General features: G+C 40.0%; 2 protein-coding genes across 6 annotated transcripts; one reads left to right on the forward strand and one right to left on the reverse strand.

Annotated features, from left to right (window-relative positions):
- Nucleotides 1-2,090: 2,090 nt before the first annotated feature.
- On the forward strand, nucleotides 2,091-5,914 carry ormdl2 (ORMDL sphingolipid biosynthesis regulator 2). The gene is made up of 4 exons (XM_061673926.1): nucleotides 2,091-2,157; nucleotides 3,582-3,755; nucleotides 4,268-4,419; nucleotides 5,259-5,914. Exons 2-4 carry the CDS (start codon nucleotides 3,582-3,584, stop codon nucleotides 5,392-5,394), a joined length of 462 nt encoding a protein of 153 aa, XP_061529910.1. The 5' UTR covers nucleotides 2,091-2,157; the 3' UTR covers nucleotides 5,395-5,914.
- A 410-nt stretch (nucleotides 5,915-6,324) lies between these two features.
- On the reverse strand, nucleotides 6,325-17,495 carry nemp1 (nuclear envelope integral membrane protein 1). Of its 5 annotated transcripts, none has more exons than XM_061673912.1 (9): nucleotides 17,353-17,495; nucleotides 15,904-16,025; nucleotides 10,783-10,999; nucleotides 10,624-10,696; nucleotides 10,391-10,424; nucleotides 10,225-10,279; nucleotides 9,850-10,075; nucleotides 8,383-8,559; nucleotides 6,326-7,866 (listed from the first exon to the last, which is right to left on the reverse strand). In XM_061673912.1, the coding sequence occupies exons 1-9, from the start codon at nucleotides 17,459-17,461 to the stop codon at nucleotides 7,674-7,676; spliced, it is 1,206 nt and encodes a 401-aa protein (XP_061529896.1). In that variant the 5' UTR covers nucleotides 17,462-17,495; the 3' UTR covers nucleotides 6,326-7,673. The 5 variants fall into 5 exon arrangements, with proteins under 5 accessions (XP_061529880.1, XP_061529862.1, XP_061529896.1 ...); XM_061673887.1 differs by having other exon boundaries at nucleotides 10,225-10,339; nucleotides 10,424-10,517; XM_061673904.1 differs by having other exon boundaries at nucleotides 10,391-10,517.
- Between the last annotated feature and the right edge of the window lie 1,991 nt (nucleotides 17,496-19,486).

Below are 19,486 nucleotides of genomic sequence, written 5' to 3' on the forward strand. Positions count from 1 at the left end.
TTTCTTGTCTTCAAAAATGACTTAGGCAATCATGCTGTTAGGCTAACAAAATGAGTTCATTTAGAGAGCAAGTTTATACAAAAGAAGAGTGAAAGGGTGAGGAGTGCATGAAAGAGGTTGAGGAGTGGAGAATGTACTGAGGGTGGCAGTCAACAAACTCCATGATGGCTGACCTCATGCCTTTTTTGTTGTTGTTGTTGTTTTGTCCACGGTGCTCTGCTGAAAAATATCAATTTAAGACAGCAAGCCCGACATTGGATTCAGTTTTACCCATTTTTTCCCCTTGTGGGTTAGAGTTAGTTACAACTGTGTCCGCGTTCCATGAGCCCATTTGCGGCTAATGACAAAGCCGTCCAACTCTCTGTCGGCACACCACAACGATGATGATTTATCGAGTCCGGAAAAAAAATATTTTGCCCATTTTATATATCGAACGATAAATCGATATAGTCGTTATCGTGACAGGCTTACCAATGACTCCTCCCTACCTTAGCTTTGAGCCAATTCAAAGCTCTGATATGATTAACTATGCTCGTAGTATTTCTATCTCGCTCACGTTTTTTTTTTTTTTTCGCATGTCGAGTTGTACAGCTGAAGCAAGGCGACCTCGGCAAAATATTTGTGTCTTGGAATGTGCTCCCAAGGCTCAAAACTTTCCAACATGTGGATAAATCTCATAAATGGGCACCGTGGGCCTCGGGTGTTTTATGTCACTTACATGCTGATGTTTTGAAATGTACGTAAAGGGCTCTATTTCCGCCACTAGCGCAAATCCGAAGTGGTGAGTGGCATAACATTGTGAGGGGGCGTGTTAGACCAGCTTGTCGTAATTTCGCACAAAACTCAAACGCCCGTGGGAGGTAAACGCTATATTAATCAAATATTACTTCAACAAAAATCTAGCATAATTACTTTAATTAGATGAATAATTTATTTTGTATCAAAAATTAGATATTTTTTTCCAAAACAAGTGTGCACGCCAATGCACGCCCTTCCCCGTTTTGATGGCCTCGTTTAAAAAAAACACAAAAAATACTGTTGTCTTAATAATTGGAGCCTATTTATTTTATCCTTAGTTATCATAAGTCTACAGACATTTGCGTAATAAAAAGTCAGAAGAAGAGTTATCAGAATACAAGGGTGTTAGGCAGAGACCAAGGACAACAAATACTATTTTAAATTGTATAAGATTATCCTATAAGATTATCCTGTGGTCTGAGGTGTGTTAAGCGTGAATTTGTCCCGATGGGTCCGAAACGCGTCGGGGCCAACAATCCTAAATATTAATTGTGTCGAATATTTATGACCAAAAATCGTCTTGTGTGGAGAAAGCCGACTTCTCCCAAGTCATGACTCCCGTCAATTGTAACGTGGAATGGAGTGTCGCCAGTCGAGGAAGCGACCTGATTAAGGAATAACAAAGTGGCCGTAAATAGAAACAAACATGTCTTACCCATTTTTTAATTTTATTTTTAAAAGTGGTTTCTCCAGATGGCAGTATTTTTTTAATGATTATTTTAAGTCTTTATTAACAACATTTTCCATTCTACAACACTCCTGCCTCTGATCCCTTCGCAAACACTCGGGAAACATCAGCGCAACGTATACCGGTTGTGTTTGTTCTTCATTTTTGTTGGACCATGTTTGATCATGCAAGATTTCTGTCTTTGAAGACTAGATTCTTGATCAAAGGTGGAGCAGAATCTTTGTGTTAAGATTATAGGAGCAGACCACACACAGTACAACCAAAACTGTTAAATGCCTTCATTTTTATTTATGAATTATTATTATTATTATTATTTTTTATCTCATGTGTGTGGGGGTTTGTAACAGATAATCAATATTTTAAGATTTGAAAAATCCTTTTGGTTGTGTGTTTACCAGCTCTAAGTTGAAAAGGTTGTGAGAAGAGTGAATGACTATTGTTTGTGCTACACAATAAAGCCGCGACGAAGTTTCCTTCAACAAACATAATTGACCAGAAGATGGGGAATTAAATAACGTCGTAGGTGGAAAGTCACTGTTGCTCATTGCTTCGGTTTGGTTTCAGGAGTTTTGGGCTCAGAGTGAGGCGTTTGACACTTGATTAAGGGACAGCCCAAGAGGGCGGGGTCTAACCTCAATTTATTTCCTGGTCGGCAATAACAACACGAGAAGGTAAAGTTTAAAACCTAGCAAATCTACAAGAGTTGACCACGCTACGTTACCATTTAGAGGCAGTTTTCCACGCTCACGTATCACCACCCGACCGCCACTTTTTCTACTGAATCCTAAGTTTCAGTCAGTTTTGACCCGTCCTTTGCTAACTTTAGCTAGCTAGCATGCGAACGACGGAACGAGCTCGAGTCTTAATTGTGGGGCTGAATTCACGTCTCAACCCACTCGAACAGATAACACTTAAGCCCTGTGCATATTTAACGTTGTTAATTTATAAAATGTTTATTTATTGTTTTTGTGAGCACTCTTATAGGGAGTGCTTGTTTTCAGTCCTAGTAGAGCTCTGGCGGGCGGAGTCGTTCGTTCGTCACAAATTTAACATCAGAAAAACCACCACCAAAACAAATTTTTTTTACCACAAAACATTTCATATATATACTGCCACCGCGACCCGACCTCGGATAAGAGTTAGAAAATAGATGGATATATATATATACACACACACACACACACATACATGGGGGGGGGGGGGGGGATGGTTTCAAAGTATGTTGAAGTGATACATCAATATTAATTATCTCGTATTAGTTTTCTCACTAATGCACTTGCTCGCATCGAAATGTGGGCGTGTTTATTGAACACAGGTTAGTACCTTCTGGCTGTCACTGTATGACGCTGGCTTAGAAAGATTGACTAAAATAGATGATTTGTCGTACATAGTAATCTATGAAACGTTAAGTTTAAGGGCCACATGAGTTTTTTTTAAAGGGCTGAGTCATTATTGGATGAGGTTAAAAGAATGTGTATGTAAAATTGTTTCTGTAACTAATTATTCAATACAATGAATGTTAATGTATATGTGTAATTGTATGCAAATGTATTTATTATTTGAAAGAAATAATTATTTAATTAAAAATAATGTTAAATGAGCATTTTATCAAAGTGTTTTTTATATTTTTTATTTTTATGTACACTAACCGATTTTGTAGAACAAAATTTTAGATTTAGATAGTTTATTTTACTATCTTTAAAATTGTATTATGTAAAATTAATTCACCAAATAATTTTTTTTTTAAAAACGATCAAAAGGTTTTTTACTTATATATTTAATTTTTTTAACAGTAATTAACCAATTATTGAATGTATACATTCATTAAATGTTAATGCAAAATTGTTTATTGTTGTAATGTATTATTATTTACAATAAATCAGCTAAACACATAATGAGATAAATGGAAAAAAATGCAATGAATGAACATTTTCCATGACCAGTTTTAGGAGTAAAAAAAACCTACTAAATTAATGCAACAAATGTGATAGGACTCTTGAACCCCTTGAACTAGATCCTTTATTTCCTTTTTTTTCCCGATTCATCTTCTATTGTTGATTGCGCATGTGACATGTTTGTTGTGTCTGTGTCCAAGATGAACGTGGGCGTGGCTCACAGCGAGGTCAACCCCAACACGCAGGTGATGAACAGCCGAGGGATCTGGCTGGCCTACCTGCTGCTAACTGTCGTGCTGCACGTGGTCCTGCTCAGCATTCCCTTCTTCACCGTGCCACTCGTATGGACCCTCACCAACGTCATACACAACCTGGTCAGTTCCACCAGGCGGCTTCGCGACCATCTAGACTAGACTGAGGGTACAAAATTGATGCAAAATCTTTGGTTAATTTCCAAGGGCAGTTAAACTGGGGAATTTTGGAAGTATTTCAAATTGGAAGGATGAATTGGAGGGTGGCGTGCCCTCTCCAGGTCGGGCATGAGATCCTACCCCAAGTGGAGGAGTTCAAGTATCTTGGGCTCTTATTCACGAGTGTGGGAAGAATGGAACGGGAGATCGACAGGCGGATCGGTGCAGCGTCTGCAGTGATGCGGACTTTGTATCGGTCCGTTGTCGTGAAGAAGGAGCTAAGCCGAAAGGCGAAGCTCTCGATTTACCGGTCGATCTACGTTCCTACCCTCACCTATGGTCACGAGCTGTGGGTCGTGACCGAAAGAACAAGATCCCAGATAGAAGCGGCCGAAATAGGTTTCCTCCGCAGAGTGTCAATCATAGGTTGTGGTCAAAAGTGAGTAAGTGTTTTCTTGTCTCCCCCCCCCGTGCAGGTGATGTACCTGTTCCTGCACACGGTGAAGGGCACGCCCTTCGAGACCCCCGATCAGGGCAAAGCCCGTCTGCTCACACACTGGGAACAGATGGACTATGGCGTCCAGTTCACAGCTTCGCGCAAATTCCTCACCATCTCGCCAATCGTTCTGTAAGTGCGCCTCTCCTAAATAAGCACTTTGTCAAAACTTTTGTTCACTTCTCTCAAAACGTAGTCATCATTGAACCTTGACATTTTTTTTTCAAAGGCCCCCTCATAATTATAGCTCATTATAATGACTGTAGTAATGAGTGTGATCAATTACATTTAAATTAATTGATTGATTCATTAATAATTTTAATATATAAATGAATAATCCAAACACCAGTTAAATCAAGTTAACCGTTAACTACCATGTGTACCTCTAAATGCATAGGAAAGAAAAATTAGTATTTTCGAGAAAAAAAATAATATAATGTAATATTCTGACATAAAATTTGGAGTAAAAGAAAGATGCAGAGGAAAAAATGTCAGGCAATACTTGGTTTGACTTAATCTCGGGATAAAAAATTGCAATTTACCAGAATAAAGTTGTATTTTTTGTACTCTAAAAAACAGGCCTTTATTTTGTAAAAATATTAAGTGAATTTCAAGAATAACTTTATTCTGGTAATATTACCTTTGATTCTGGAAAAGATTCCTCTATTTGCTGAAAAAAATAGGACTATAATCTCAGAGAAAATGGGATTTTCACAACAAAAAAAAAAGTTTATTTTGTTAAAAAAAAAAAAGACTTCATGCAGGTATTTCAGATTTATCTGATGGTATGTCACATATTACAACTTTGAATTGCCCACTTATTGCAGGTGGGTCTGGAAAGTATTCCCGGCAATAAATGGGGGTTTACTGTAAATGGTTTTTGTGGTCATCTTTTGTTTGGTGTTTGCTATTTTGTTATATTATCACCACTTTAACGAACAATGACGTGAATAGTGTTGCTTTCTTGGCAGGTATATTCTCGCCAGTTTCTACACAAAGTACGGCGCGACACATTTCCTCATCAACACGTGCTCGCTCTTGAGTGTCCTCTTGCCAAAGTTGCCTCAATTCCACGGAGTGCGAATATTCGGAATCAATAAATACTGACAGAACTAAATAAACCCTGGAATGTAACAACTCCAAACACTGGACTTTTTGTTTTGTTCTTACGTTATTACTCTTATGTATGAAATCTGTTTGTGCTGTCTGTGTGGAGCCATAAATGGAATTGCTGTTTGCGACGAGGTGCCGCTTGTGTTTCATGGAAATTTAATTATTCTTATCGGAGGGTTTTATTCAGTGACACATCATTTGTTCTTACTCTGGACGAAGCAACACTTAACCTGCAGATTTGATCATTACTTTAGGAATATTGCTCGCTAACTCTTTTTTTGCCCCATTTTTGGAGTTCTTCATCTGTTGTGCATATGATGATCTTGAAAGCTGATTTGAAATAGTTTGTCTACCAGAAAAGGGTCCAAGTTTGTAAACTGTACACACGTGACTATTAATGTGAATTGTTATTTCCATCCATTGCGGAATTGCAGCATTTTTGTGTTTTTCCCCAGCTGTTCAGTGAACTATTCCTGTTTGCATTTTACACATCAGCAATAAAGCTTCACTTTGCTATGATAGTCATCTGATTTTACTGTTCCTAAAATGATCAGTGAATGATTGAAATCATTGCGGGCCACATTGTAGTTAGGAATTACCCCAAAGATATGACTGAAATACATTTAGCTGTATATGATTCTTATTATTCCACAACCACATTTGCCCCAGAATTATGTAGCTCTGTAGAAAATTAAGACCTAAACAACACTGGGCTTTTTTTTTTGGGGGGGTGGGTGTCAGGGGTGATGTTGACTTTTTTGTTTTCTGCAAATGAATGACTTTGTATTTGGGTGTTATGTTGTTTTATTGAATTAAAAATGTCCATTTTACTTGCATACCTAGAAATAGCAAAATCATATAAACTGATGGTTTAACAACATAAAATTCTAGTGAAATATTTTCTGGAGTTATTAGTCTTTTCGGTGACTGACATTCACTCCCAGCTGCAGTCAGTGCAGATAATGTTCACCTGCCAAAAATCAGTTTTGCATGTTGTGATTTGTCAAGTACTCGTCAGATGTCACCCGAACAAAATTACAAAAGATTTACCGGTTTGTTTATTATACAATTGACAGGTGAACAGACATTCCAGAGACCAAACTATTTTTGTACAATCATTTAAAAAAAATAAAAATAAAAACAATTTTAAAAAAAAGTCTACAAACAGCACTGCAAGTCTTAGGCCACCACTTGCTTTGTTCTGTGAGCCTTTTTCACAGTAGCCAATATGACTAATAATAATAGGCCTCACAAATGTATACACAAATCTTAAGAGGAATGGCATAAATTTGAAGATAAATTCACACACACACACACATACATATATATATATATACACATACATACACACACACACACACACACACACACACACACACACACACACATATATATATATATATATATATATATATAAACACATACATACATACATACACACATGCACGCATATATAAAAGTGTATATATATATATACACACACACACACACATATATATAAAACTATATACAACTCAATCACTACACAAAGCAAACAAGATTTGATGATTTTAGTTTACAGCTAACTAAAACACAGATTTTACCATCTCCCAAGAAATTTGAATGTTACATAAGAAACTAAGATGTTAATATGGAAATGAGGTTGTAATTGGCCTTCTGAAAAGTATTGTGTTGAATGAATCAGTATAATTTAGGACTTTCACTTTTGGAATTGCAATGCTGAAGTACTCTCCAACAGTATTTTAACTTATTGAGCTGCATCTCTTCATGCTTTTTGAAAATGTCCAACTCCCAGAATGCTATTGGCACCTCCCATCTGTACCCCATCCCCTATTAAGCAGGAAGTAGCCTGCTCGTGAGCAACCAAAAGCAAATGCACAGCTCTATGAATTGTTTTCATTTATTAAAAGTTCACCCTTTGTGGACGTCTGCACTCTACTTAGTGGCATTGCAAAAAAGAAAACAAATGTAATGTGGCCTTGTACTTTTGCACAGTACTATATGTCCAATTTATTAAAAAAAAAAAAGTCCAGGGTGTTGGCGCGCCTCTCGCCCAAAGTCAGATGTCAGCTCACCCATGGATCGAGTTAAATGGCAGCCAATTGGAGCAAAGCCCCTACGACAGTGTATTCAAACTGTTTGGTTTCTTTTATACATTCATGGCCAGCAACCAATCACCCTCCGTCCGGCAACTTCACCGTGCACAAATGTGACCTTCAGCGAACAACGCTCGTGGACTTCTACGACGTAGTAGCGGCTCCCGAGTCCCAGCGTTAGTCGTGCTCCAGAGAGCCATCAAAGTTTTCGAATGGAGTCTGTGCCGGCCCACTCTGGTTTTGGCACAGGCTGGATGGATATTCCTCTTCGTCGTCAGTGTCAAAGAAATCTTTCCAACCATATTCCTGCGCGTGCACCGACACCTCGTTAGCCATCAAGTGAGAGGAGCCCTCGATGAAATCAGCAAACCTGGAGATTGGAGGTGACAGATTTGCTCTCTACCGTGGCAATAGGGTATGCATAATCCTGACTAAAACAATACGATTACATGCAAGTTCAATTGAAAAAAATGTTTTTTTCCATTTAAAGGGGAACTAAACCCAAGATGGAGAAACTTTGTTACATCTTAAATGTGCATAAAAAACACCGTCTTGATTGAGTTACCAAACACAGCAGTTAAAGTTGCTATTATAACTTTACATTTCTATCATATACTCAGGCCCATCAACACCACACCAAAATCATGCTCAATTGCTCATTTAATATGCTAAGAAATCACAAATGGATTACTCGTAAAATGGTATAATACGGCACCAGCTCTTGCCGGCTGACCACTTGAGTGTGGATTTTTTTTTTTTTTTTAGACGAGTAAAAAGTAGTTGGGAAGATTTGAGTAAGTTTGTTTTGTACAAAATAGATCGCTGTAAAGCTTCGGTAGGAACTGCAACTGTGTCAGCAACAAAGTAAAATCATCACAAGGGGCACCTCTTGGGGGACTGAAGCCTGCTGACAGATTTCCATGGGCTGCACTCCCTGCTGTTACAGAACTTCCGCAAATCGTCCAGAGCACGCAACGTCTCCTCCTCCCCTTGCTTCCGATACTCCTCCTCAGTCAGCAGGCGACGCTTCTCCGGCTTCCAGTGAACATACTGGCGGATTTTCCTGCACGATAAAAATGCAAAATGTTCAGAGCCGCAGACGTGACTTTCACAAACATAAAATGCTCATTTGTAGGTTAATATCATCACCATGAACAACTTGGACATCTGGGTAAGCAAATAGAGTGCTTTTCTGCTGAAGAATGACCTTTTTAATGAATATCAGTTGGGTTTTTGACCAAACCACAGCACTCTTGTTAAAGTTTTGAATCACATAATTCAAAAGAATGATGCTTCTGAAACCCCTGTGTTGACAAACAATCTTTTGATTGACAGACTGGAGAAGTGCTGTGGAACTTACTAGCATGAGATAAACTGGTTTAAATCATATTTACAAGCTCATGAGTTCTTTAACGCACTTGGTCATAATGAGTCTCACTGAAGAAAGATTACATGCGGGGTACCACAAGGGTCTATTCTCGGGCCACTTCTATTCAATATTTACATGCTGCCTCTCGCTCAGCATCATAGAACATCAAAACATCTTATCAGTTATCACACTTCCTGTATGCAGATAAACAGAGCTACATCTAAGAGGCACTACACCACCTATGTGCCTTACTCGCTCTGGCTGAGTGCACCAATCACATCAATGAGTGGATGCGTTAAAACTTTTCCAAAGACTAGTCATTGTTTACAGCCCTAAATCTGAGACGTCAGTACTCAACTTGACTACATTCCATTGACTGCTACAAATCAAGTAAGAAGTCTTCTTGGCATGATTATTAACTTGGACCTGAATTTTAAAAGTCTGAACAGCTCCAGAAACAAAAATCTTCTCTACAAACAACACAGAAAAGCTGGTTCAAGCGGTCATTTTCAGCAGTTTGGACTCTCATAACAGCGTTTCATACATCTGAACTAAAGAACAAAAAAAGTGACAGCTACAACTGATCCAGAATCCCACTGCTCGATCTCTTATTGGTACCAGGAAACTGGACCTAAAATCTCTACACTGGTTTCCTGTGAGTCATAGAATAGATTTCAAAGTCTTACGGCTGGTCTTCAAAGCCTGGAATGGCCTTGGACCCACATATATTCAACAGCTTTTAGTACCTATGACACTTCCAGACCCCTCAGCTCGGCAGGTGTCGGCATTTTGTCTGTTTTCAATTATCCTGCTTTTATGTTGGGCTTTATCTTTTGAGTCATAACAGTCCTCTGAGGGAAATGATGTGGCTCGCAATGGAAATAAGTTTGACACCTCAGTCATACATTAACGCTTTTTGGATGGATGGTGACGGCCTGTCACCAGTATGACAGCTCTCTTGCACCATCTAGTGTCAACACTCACCTTATTGCAACTAGTGCCATCATGATGGGGTACTCCAGATTCTTGGCAAACACGGCTGCCACGATGATCGCAAAGGAAACGTGCTGAATTTGAATTCCCAGATAAATGAGGAGCAGGCCGAACAACTGCAGCGTCCAGGACAGGATGTTGATGCTCTTGTCATCCACCAGCGGGCCATAACGGTAACACACGGCGAAACTGACGAAGCCGACAGTGCTCATATAACCTGCGTAGGGGACGAGACAAGTCTGATTCGAACAGCGCTATAAACCCTAAATAGCGTTTCAAATTTCTGTGAGTTTGGAATGTCTCCCCCGCAATGAAGGCGAGATGGGTGGGTGGGTGACTGCATTATCTTATCCAATTTGTACGTACCTAAAGCCACGTGCCAATGTTCTCGGAGGATCACGTTCAGGTTCCTGCAGACAAGCTGGATGGCGTACACAGAGAACGACCAGCCGCCGACAATCAATATGTAAAAAGGGCTTTTCTGTGGAAACATAAAGGGTATATGTGTTTTTAGACTGACGTGCATACTTACTGCTCGTTTCAGTAGAAGGTTGCACAACGCTACCCTTGGCAAAAGACGAGCCAGTATGAAAAAGAGAATGATGAGAGAAGCGATCATTCCTGTGCCCATGCCAGCTGAATAGAAGAAAACGTGACTCCTAATAAATATTAAAAAAAAATAAAAATACATTTTAATTTGTGACAAAACAGAACTGCCTCAAAAACCTTCAATAACTTAGTTTGCGGAATTTAGATCAAATGTACCTGCTGAGGGAGTCGGCAAAGACAAATAGCATTACTCCAACGAGGAAAACCAAAAACAAATATATGTCAAACTCTGAAAGGAAACAAAAAAACAATGTGTTAGCCCAATAATACAAACTCACTTTTTTCACATAAAACACGGACACTATTGCGACTTACTACGAAGCGACTTGACCGTGTATTTGGTTTTATCACTGGGCTCGACCTTGAAACACGTCTTCTTGCTGAACAGGTGGATGTTGATGGTGGTTTCATTGTGGCCTTCATGCAACAAATTCTGCAACCAGCTCCACACTGTGAAGCGCTCCAGCTGGAGCAGCTCCTCCTCACCTTGTACCGTCTCCGCCTTGAACACCTTGGAACTCCAAATTCGGACCTGTCGGATTCATATTATAGAGCTTAATGACTTGAGTGAAAACCACAACCATTTATTTGCCTTTGGCAAAGTAAAGAACGGGGAGGTGGAAAAGGGAACATACTATGGTAAACTGACTTTGCATGTTTATTGGAGAACCCGGAGAAAACTCCGGCTTCCTCCTACATTCCAAAAACATCCACGTTAGCTTCATTGAACGCTCTAAATTGTCCCATAGGTGTGAATGTGAGTTTGAACGGTTGTTTGTCAATATGTGCACTAGAGCAATGTGATATAACGATAAACAACAGCGGGTACGGAAAGGATGCAGACCCCCTTAAAATTTTCACTCTTTATTATATTGCAGCCATTTGCTAAAATCATATAAGTCAATTTTTTCCCCCTCATTAATGTACACACAGTACCCCATATTGACAGGAAAAAAAAATTAAAAAAATAATAAAAGAATTGTTGACATTTTTGCAGATTTATTTAAAAAAAAACAAAAAACTGAAATATCACTCAGCCATAAGTATTCAGACCCTTTGCTCAGTATGTAGTAGAAGCCTCCTTTTGAGCTAATACAGCCATGCGTTTTGGGGAATGATGCAACAGGTTTTTCACACCTGGATTTGGGGATCCTCTGCCATTCCTCCTTGCAGATCCTCTCCACTTCTGTCAGGTTGGATGGTGAACGTTGGTGGATAGCCATTTGCAGGTCTCTCCAGAGATGCTCAATTGGGTTTAAGTCAGGGCTCTGTCTGGGCCATTCAAAAACTATCACGGGGTTGTTCTGAAGCCACTCCTTCGTTATTTTAGCTGTGTGCTTCGGGTCATTGTCTTGTTGGAAGGTGAACCTTCGGGCCTGTCTGAGGTCCTGAGCACTCTGGGAAAGGTTTTCGTCCGTGAAATCCCTGTACTTGGCCGCATTCATCTCTCCTTCGATTGCAACCAGTCTCCCTGTCCCTGCAGCTGAAAAACACCCCGCACAGCATGATGCTGCCACCACCATGCTTCACTGTTGGGACTGTATTGGACAGGTGATGAGCAGTGCCTGGTTGTCTCCACACATACCGCTTAGAATTAAGGCCAACGATTTCTATCTTGGTCTCATCAGACCAGACAATCTTATTTCTCACCATCTTGGAGTCCTTCAGGTGTTTTTTTAGCAAGCTCCATGCGGGCTTTCATGTGTCTTGCACTGAGGAGAGGCTTCGGTCGAGACAGTCTGCCATAAAGCCCCGACTGGTGGAGGGCTGTAATGATCCTTGACTTTCTAGAACTTTCTCCCATCTCTCGACTGCATCTGTGGAGCTCAGCCACAGTGATTTTTGGGGTTCTTCTCCCCCGACTTCTCAGTTTGGCCGGACAGCCAGCTCCAGGAAGGGTTCTGGTCGTCCCAAAGGATTATGGAGGCCACTGTGCTCTAAGGAACCTTAAGTGCAGCAGAATCTTTTTTGTAACCTTGACCAAATCTGTGCCTTGCCACAATTCTGTCTCTGAGCTCTTCAGGCAGTTCCTTTGACCTCATAATTCTCATTTGCTCTGACATGCACTGTGAGCTGTAAGGTCATATATAGACAGGTGTGTGGCTTTTCTAATCAAGTACAATCAGTATAATCAAACACAGCTGGACTCCAATGACGGTGTAGAACCATTTTAAGGATGATCAGAAGAACTGGACAGCACCAGAGTTAACTATATGAGTGTCACAGCAAAAGGTCTGAATACTTTAAATATATCTGCAAAAAATTTCAAAAATTCCGTTTTTTTTTCTAGCAATATGGGGTGCTGTGTGTCCATTAATGAGGAAAAAATACGTACATGATTTTAGCAAATGGCTGCAATACCCAAAAGAGTGAAAAATGTAAGGGGGTCTGAATACTTTCCGTACCCACTGTATATCGTAGATACAGTATAAATACAATATAGCGGTATATCGTCTGTATCAGTTTGTTTGTTTGATTGTTTTTAGTTTATGGACAATTTGTAAATACTGTACATTAATCATTAAAAGAAATGGAGAGGCATGCACCAGATTTAGCAGAAAGTTAACTTCCATCTGTAGTCCATCTATCGTCCGATTTCCTGCGTCGCTACTGAGGGAATCCCATCGTTTCTTTTCCTCCACTAAATAATGTGCTTGCACAGAGTTGATTTATTTTATTTATTTAAATTCACATCATTTACAGCTCAGGACACACAGCCAACATGGCATCGACCTATCTACTTGTAAACAGTATCCATCTACACTATGACTATATTCTTCTTCGTGTCTTCGGGCTACATTCATGTACGGCAGTCTGAACTCTGCACCATCTCCATCTCATCTGCATACTCCTTTTCCACGGTGCCCCTAATGTTCAGACTGAGACACCACAGTCAGACCTTCAGAACAAGTTGAAAATCTTCCTAAAACTCAACCTCTGAAACAGTTCATTTATTAGTACTTTTACTGGACAAATGGTAGGCATACTTGAATGTTGCATTTATGTTAATTCTTTGCCCTTTACTGCCATCCTTGAAAAGTTGTTATACTACCAGATATTTTCAATGGTATTTTTTTGGCCCCTCGATATTTGTGTTTTATTTTCATAGTTATTTTTTATTTTATTGTGTTGTCAATTTAAAATGTGTATTTCACAAATAAACAGAAAAGATCACAGAAAATTGTCATTAGTAGTCAAAAAATACTACATCAGGATATAAAATTACCATATTTTCACGACCATAAGGCGCACTTAAAAGTCTTAAATTTTCTCCAAAATGGCCGGGGCGACCTTATAATGCGACACGCTGCTTATACAGAGGAAAAGCGGACGTGGCTGAGGACGGCGTGCGGCCGTTAAAGGGGGAAGGGTGCGCGTGAAGGAGGACGCTAAAGGCACGCCCCCAGTAGGTATATAGCGCCAGTATGTGCATTGTGCAAAACAACATCGGTTTGGCTAAGGACCCCCGAAAATGACTGCGGTCAAGCCAGCCTCCACTTGTAAAGTAGCAATCAAGCCATCCTCCACTTGTAAAGTAGCAATCAAGCCAGCCGCCCCTAATTTTGTTCATACTAGGCATTACGGTAATAAGTCGCCAACTCGCGGCAAAAGCCACCTTCAAAATAAAAGCTTCCCAATAATATGGACGTCAATGCTCTTCAGCTAAGGAATGGAACCAGCAAGGTTAATTTTAATCTCGAGTTGCATTAAAAAGTTTAGTTTATTTGTTTTCTGAGACTTTATTTTGAAATACAATATCAGATCGTCATCAAACCTCTTTTAGTGGAGTCCTTGGTGGTCTGTCACACAGATCTGGACTTGTCTTGCGATACCAATTGGATTATGTTGGGGTGGCTTTGGCTCAGTAGGTAGAACAGGTTCAAATCCCTGCTACGATTCTCCGCATGTCGAAGTGTCCTTGGGCAAGACACTGAACCCGAATTTGCTCCCAGTGGGCCTGGCAGTGCCTCGCATGGCAGCAGTCGCCCATTGGTTTATGAATGTGTGTGTGAATGTGAGGCTTTCTAAAGCGTAGATAAAGCGCTATATAAGTGCAGTTCATTTACCATTTATTTTTCACAAGATATCAAATAAACTACATTTTTTAATGTATCTCAACATTCAAATGAATTTTGCTGGTCGCATTCCTTAATCAGAATCATCTTTATTTGCCAAGTATGTCCAAAAAACACACAAGCAATTTGTCTCCGGTAATTGGAGCCGCTCTAGTACAACAACAGACAGTCAATTGACAGAGATCACTTTTAAGACAAAGACATTGACAAAAAAACAGTCACTGAGCAATAAAGGGTTGCTAGTTATCTGGTAATGCCGGTACAATGCTTTTTTTTTTTTTTTTGACAATTCTGCAAAAAGATGCAGAGTCCTCTAGCACTTAGAGCAGTTCGAATGACTAATATTGCAATAGTCCGGTGCAATGACCATTGTGAAAAGGGCGCCGAGACTTCAAGCGAGTAGTGCGATAATCTGGGACAATGTTGATTGTGCAAATGTTGCAGATACTCCTCAATCAGTGTGCAAATGGAGCAGATGCTACTCTGGCATGAATGGGCAGTATTGGTCAACAACAGATATGCAAATAGTGCAGCATGGCTACTACAGTGAGTGCATGAGTAATATATAATTGGCCCGACAGAAATGTGAGAGCTAACTCAGACAAAAAAAAATTTCCAGCATGTTGTAATGGAACTGTAGGTTAGCTGTTTAAGAAGTTGATTGCAAGAGGGAAGAAGCTGTTGGAATGTCTGCTAGTTCTAGTTTGCATTGATCGGTAGCGCCTACCTGATGGAAGGAGCCCTAAGAGAACGGTGACCGGGATGCGGAGGGTCGGAGAGGATTTTGCACACTCGTCTTAGTTCTGAAGGCGTGCAAGTCCTCAAGGGTGGGTAGGGGGGTACCGACAATCCTTTCAACAGTTTCTATTGTCCGTTGCAGTCCCAGTTTGTCCTTTTTTGTAGCAGCACCAAACCAGACTGTGATGGAAGAACACAGGACTGATTCGATGACCGCTGTGTAGAACTGTCTCAGCAGCTCCCGCGGCAGGCCGTGCTTTCTCAGAAGCCGCAGGAAGTACATCCTCTGCTGGGCCATTTTGAGGACGTAGTTTTAGCGTGCATGCATGCTACCGTATCTTTTAAGCTAGCATATCTTTTACCATGCCTTCGCCCAATAATACGGTGCGCCTTATGTACGCGTTAAATACAGAAATAGCCCCCATAACTGAGACTGCGCCTTTTAATATGGTGCACCTTATGGTCGTGAAAATACGGTACCTGTATCGTGATGTACATTTTTGTATATATCGCACCGCTCTAATTTGCACTGTGATTGACTGCCAGCCAGTACATGGTGTACCCTGCCTCTCGGCCAAAGCTCAAATTTCTCACTCAACATGGAACTCCTGATACAACCAACCTGAATTCTTGTCCAGGTTTGCCTCCAGTTTGGTACGATGGAGTTTGCGTAGCAGAACAGGTTGGATCCCGATAGTGTGTACTCCTCTCCATCCCTGAGATCGATTATTGGAGGCTTGCTACCTGGATTACAAGAGCAGAAACGTTCAAATGCCACACTACGACGGCATCGGCAGCACATTTTCCATCAAACGTTAAGCAGAGGTGTCAAACGTACGAGCCGCGGGGCAGAACCGGCTCGTCAGGGGGTCCAATCCCGCCCGTGAGCAGAAAACAGATTAACTGAAATTTTGCACTTAAAGTAACTGTTGTTGCTCATTTTGATTCATTACGAAACTGGCTGTTCTGCAGGATTTGACGCCTGATGTTGATGCACTTGCAAAGGCTAAAAGATGCCAAGTTTCAGGAGCAAAGCCTACTTCATATAAAATGCTGTGCCACCTTTGCACTGTGAATACAGTTCTGTGGAAATGAATACAGCCGTTGTTTGTTGTTTTTTTTATTGAACACAAGACAAGCCAAGACAACACCTAAAATCTATCAATAATCAAACAGCAATCCAGCCCCTTCTAAGTGCAAATGAATATCAGATGGTTCAGTCCTAATTGTTGGCCTACAAAAAGGTCTCATTGCCAAGGTGTGAGTCAAGACATCTCATGATGGGTAAGAGCAAAGAGCTGTCTCAAGACCATCGCAAACTAATTGTTGCAAAACCTAACAACGCCATTAGTTACAGCGCATATCTAAGCTTCTCAACATTCCAGTAAGCACGGTTGGGGCTATAATACGTTAGTGGAAAGCCAATCATATCACCATAAATTTGCCTCGATCAGGTGCTCCTTGCAAGATTTCTGACAGAGGAGTTCAAAGAATAATCAGAAGAGTTGTTTCAGTCACACATTTCCTAATGATTTACATGGATTTGTGAGCAAGTAATCCTCATCTGATTCTTACAAACTAGGGCTCATTTTATTCGTGCATCACTCCTCTATCCAATAAAGTCGTCCATTTACATATACAGTTATTTTGATAATTTTAGTCACATACCTATAATTAGGCCAGACCACAAATATACTGGTCTGGCCCACCCTTTCGCTAAAAGGTCATTATAAGTGGGCTGGATTGTTTTTAAAAAGAAAAGAAACGTTTTCAACAGTAGAACAAATGTGTTACAAACGTGAACTGCCCTTGTGGATGAATCAATTATCTATCTATCTTTTTTTGTTTTTTTTATAAATACAAGACACTGGCAAGTTATGTGTTATTTGCAATGCGCACAACTGCTGAGTTCAAATGAACTTGTATGGCTTCTGCTGTACAGGATCAACTACAAGCTAACTTACAGCGCAGGCTAAAGAAGGACACAGTCTCTTGTCGCGTTACGATATATATATATATATATATATATATATACACATGTATCTAAAGACGTCGTTATATCGCATATTACCTGTAGCTTCGGACGAGGTTTGTGGCAAACACAACAGCAGCCCCGTTAAAACTATGAAACGGCCTCCTGTCGTGATTATTCGGTTTCGCGCTTTCATGCATCCCGCCATGATGAGAGCACCAGCTTCATGGTTTTAGCCCCGCCCTTTCCGTGCCCGCTTTGGTGCGTCAGAAGAAATCCAACCAATCAGGAAGTCGCATTGCCAGGTCGGTTGTTTCTTTTTTTAAATTTATATTTGTCGTCTTAAACTTTATTCATCACCGTAAGGCAACATTTTACAACGGTCTCTTAACGAAGTGGTTGTTGTTGTTCAAAGATAACCGTTTAAAACATAAACAATAACGTCGTGTAGTCATCCGCATGTGGAACATCACGTGACAAAACCCGGAAAATGCAATGAAGTGGTTGTGGTTGTTCAAAGATAACCGTTTAAACGAATCTGACTACGGTTTCATTACATGATTGTTAGAAGCCGAACTTGATAGAATTTTGCTTTGTTCGTGGCTGGTGCCTATAGACAAAAGTGAAATACATATACATGCTTTATTTAGACAAATAAATACATATATATGTAAACACAACCGAATCCCACATATGTGATGTAGTCATTTTTGGTGGCTGTTTTTCTGCAAAGGGACCAGGACGAATGATCCGTGTAAAGGAAAGAATGAATGGGGCCATGTATATCATGAGATTTGGAGTGCAAACCTCCTTCCATCAGCAAGGGCACTGAAGACGAAATGTGGCTGGGTCTTACAGCATGACAATGCTCCCAAACACACCACCCGGGCAACGAAGGAGTGGCTTCGGAAGAAGCATTTCAAGGTCCTGGAGTGGCCTAGCCAGTCTCCAGATCTCAACCCCATAGAAAATCTTTGGAGGGAGTTGAAAGTCTGTGTTGCCCAGCGACAGTCCCAAAACATCACTGCTCTAGAGGAGATCTGCATGGAGGAATGGGACAAAATACTAGCAACAGTGTGTGAAAACCTTGTGAAGACTTACACAAAATGTTTGACCTCTGTCATTGCCAACAAAGGGCATATGAGAAAGTATTGAGATGAACCTTTGTTATTGACCAAGTACTTATTTTCCACCATAAATTGCTAACAAATGATTTGAAAATCAGACAATGTGATATTCTAGATTTTTTGTTCTTTTTATTGAAAAGCTCAATTTTCTATACCATACTAACAATTAATTTGATGTTATCTTCATTGTAAACAATGCTTTTCTTTTAATATAATAAGGACATTTCTGACCCAAAATCTTTGAACCGTAGTGCTGCATAGGAGAAGGAAAATGACAAGCTACAATTTAAAGGAACGGTAGGAGAGACTCATGTGGATAGTCTTTGTTGACGTCTAAATTTATACTTGTACACTTAAGGTCGAGCCAATTTGATAATATACCGTAATTAAAATAATAATAATAATAATAATGGCCAAATAAGAGTAAGAGCTATTTAGCCACATGTGTACCATTAGAGCCCATAAAAACAAGAAGATATGAATTTTTCCAAATACACATTATTGTGCAACAAGCTGAGTCACCACAGTGCAACAATATGGAGTAAGATCACAAAGCTATTACTTAAGAAGGTATTATTCAACAATTTGAAGGCGGTGCTCTTTATGAATGGATCAAACACTTAGGGAGGTGAGGTTCTTACCGAACAACCTGTCGCACAAAATAGTAACGACTCAATATTGTTGGTGGCATGCTAGTACAAAGCTGGCAACTTGGAATGGCTGTCTCACAGCGTTTATTTTGGCTTGACTAAATAACCCAGCAAAAACATAAGAATGTGTATTAAATGTGGTTTGGGATGGTTGCACGACTGCAAAAAGCCCATCCAGTCATGTGTGTATGTGTCACTCATCGTCAATGAATGAATGGAATGTCTTACATCTCACCCCACCTTAATTTAAATCTGAAATCCGAACTATACAGTGTTGTCTCATAACACATTTCATTTTTTATCAGGACACGTACAAATATTGTGGTGAAAAAATAATTTATTGGCACATTTACATTGGAAGTGTAACTCAGGTGGAGAGTTTAGACATGTTCCAATTTACCAGTCAAATATGATTTTAATTTCATAAATTTAGATTTGTTTTTATTTAAAAAAGGT

The sequence above is a fragment of the Phycodurus eques genome, chromosome 1 (genome assembly GCF_024500275.1).
Source record: "Phycodurus eques isolate BA_2022a chromosome 1, UOR_Pequ_1.1, whole genome shotgun sequence".
Lineage (NCBI taxonomy): Eukaryota > Metazoa > Chordata > Actinopteri > Syngnathiformes > Syngnathidae > Phycodurus > Phycodurus eques.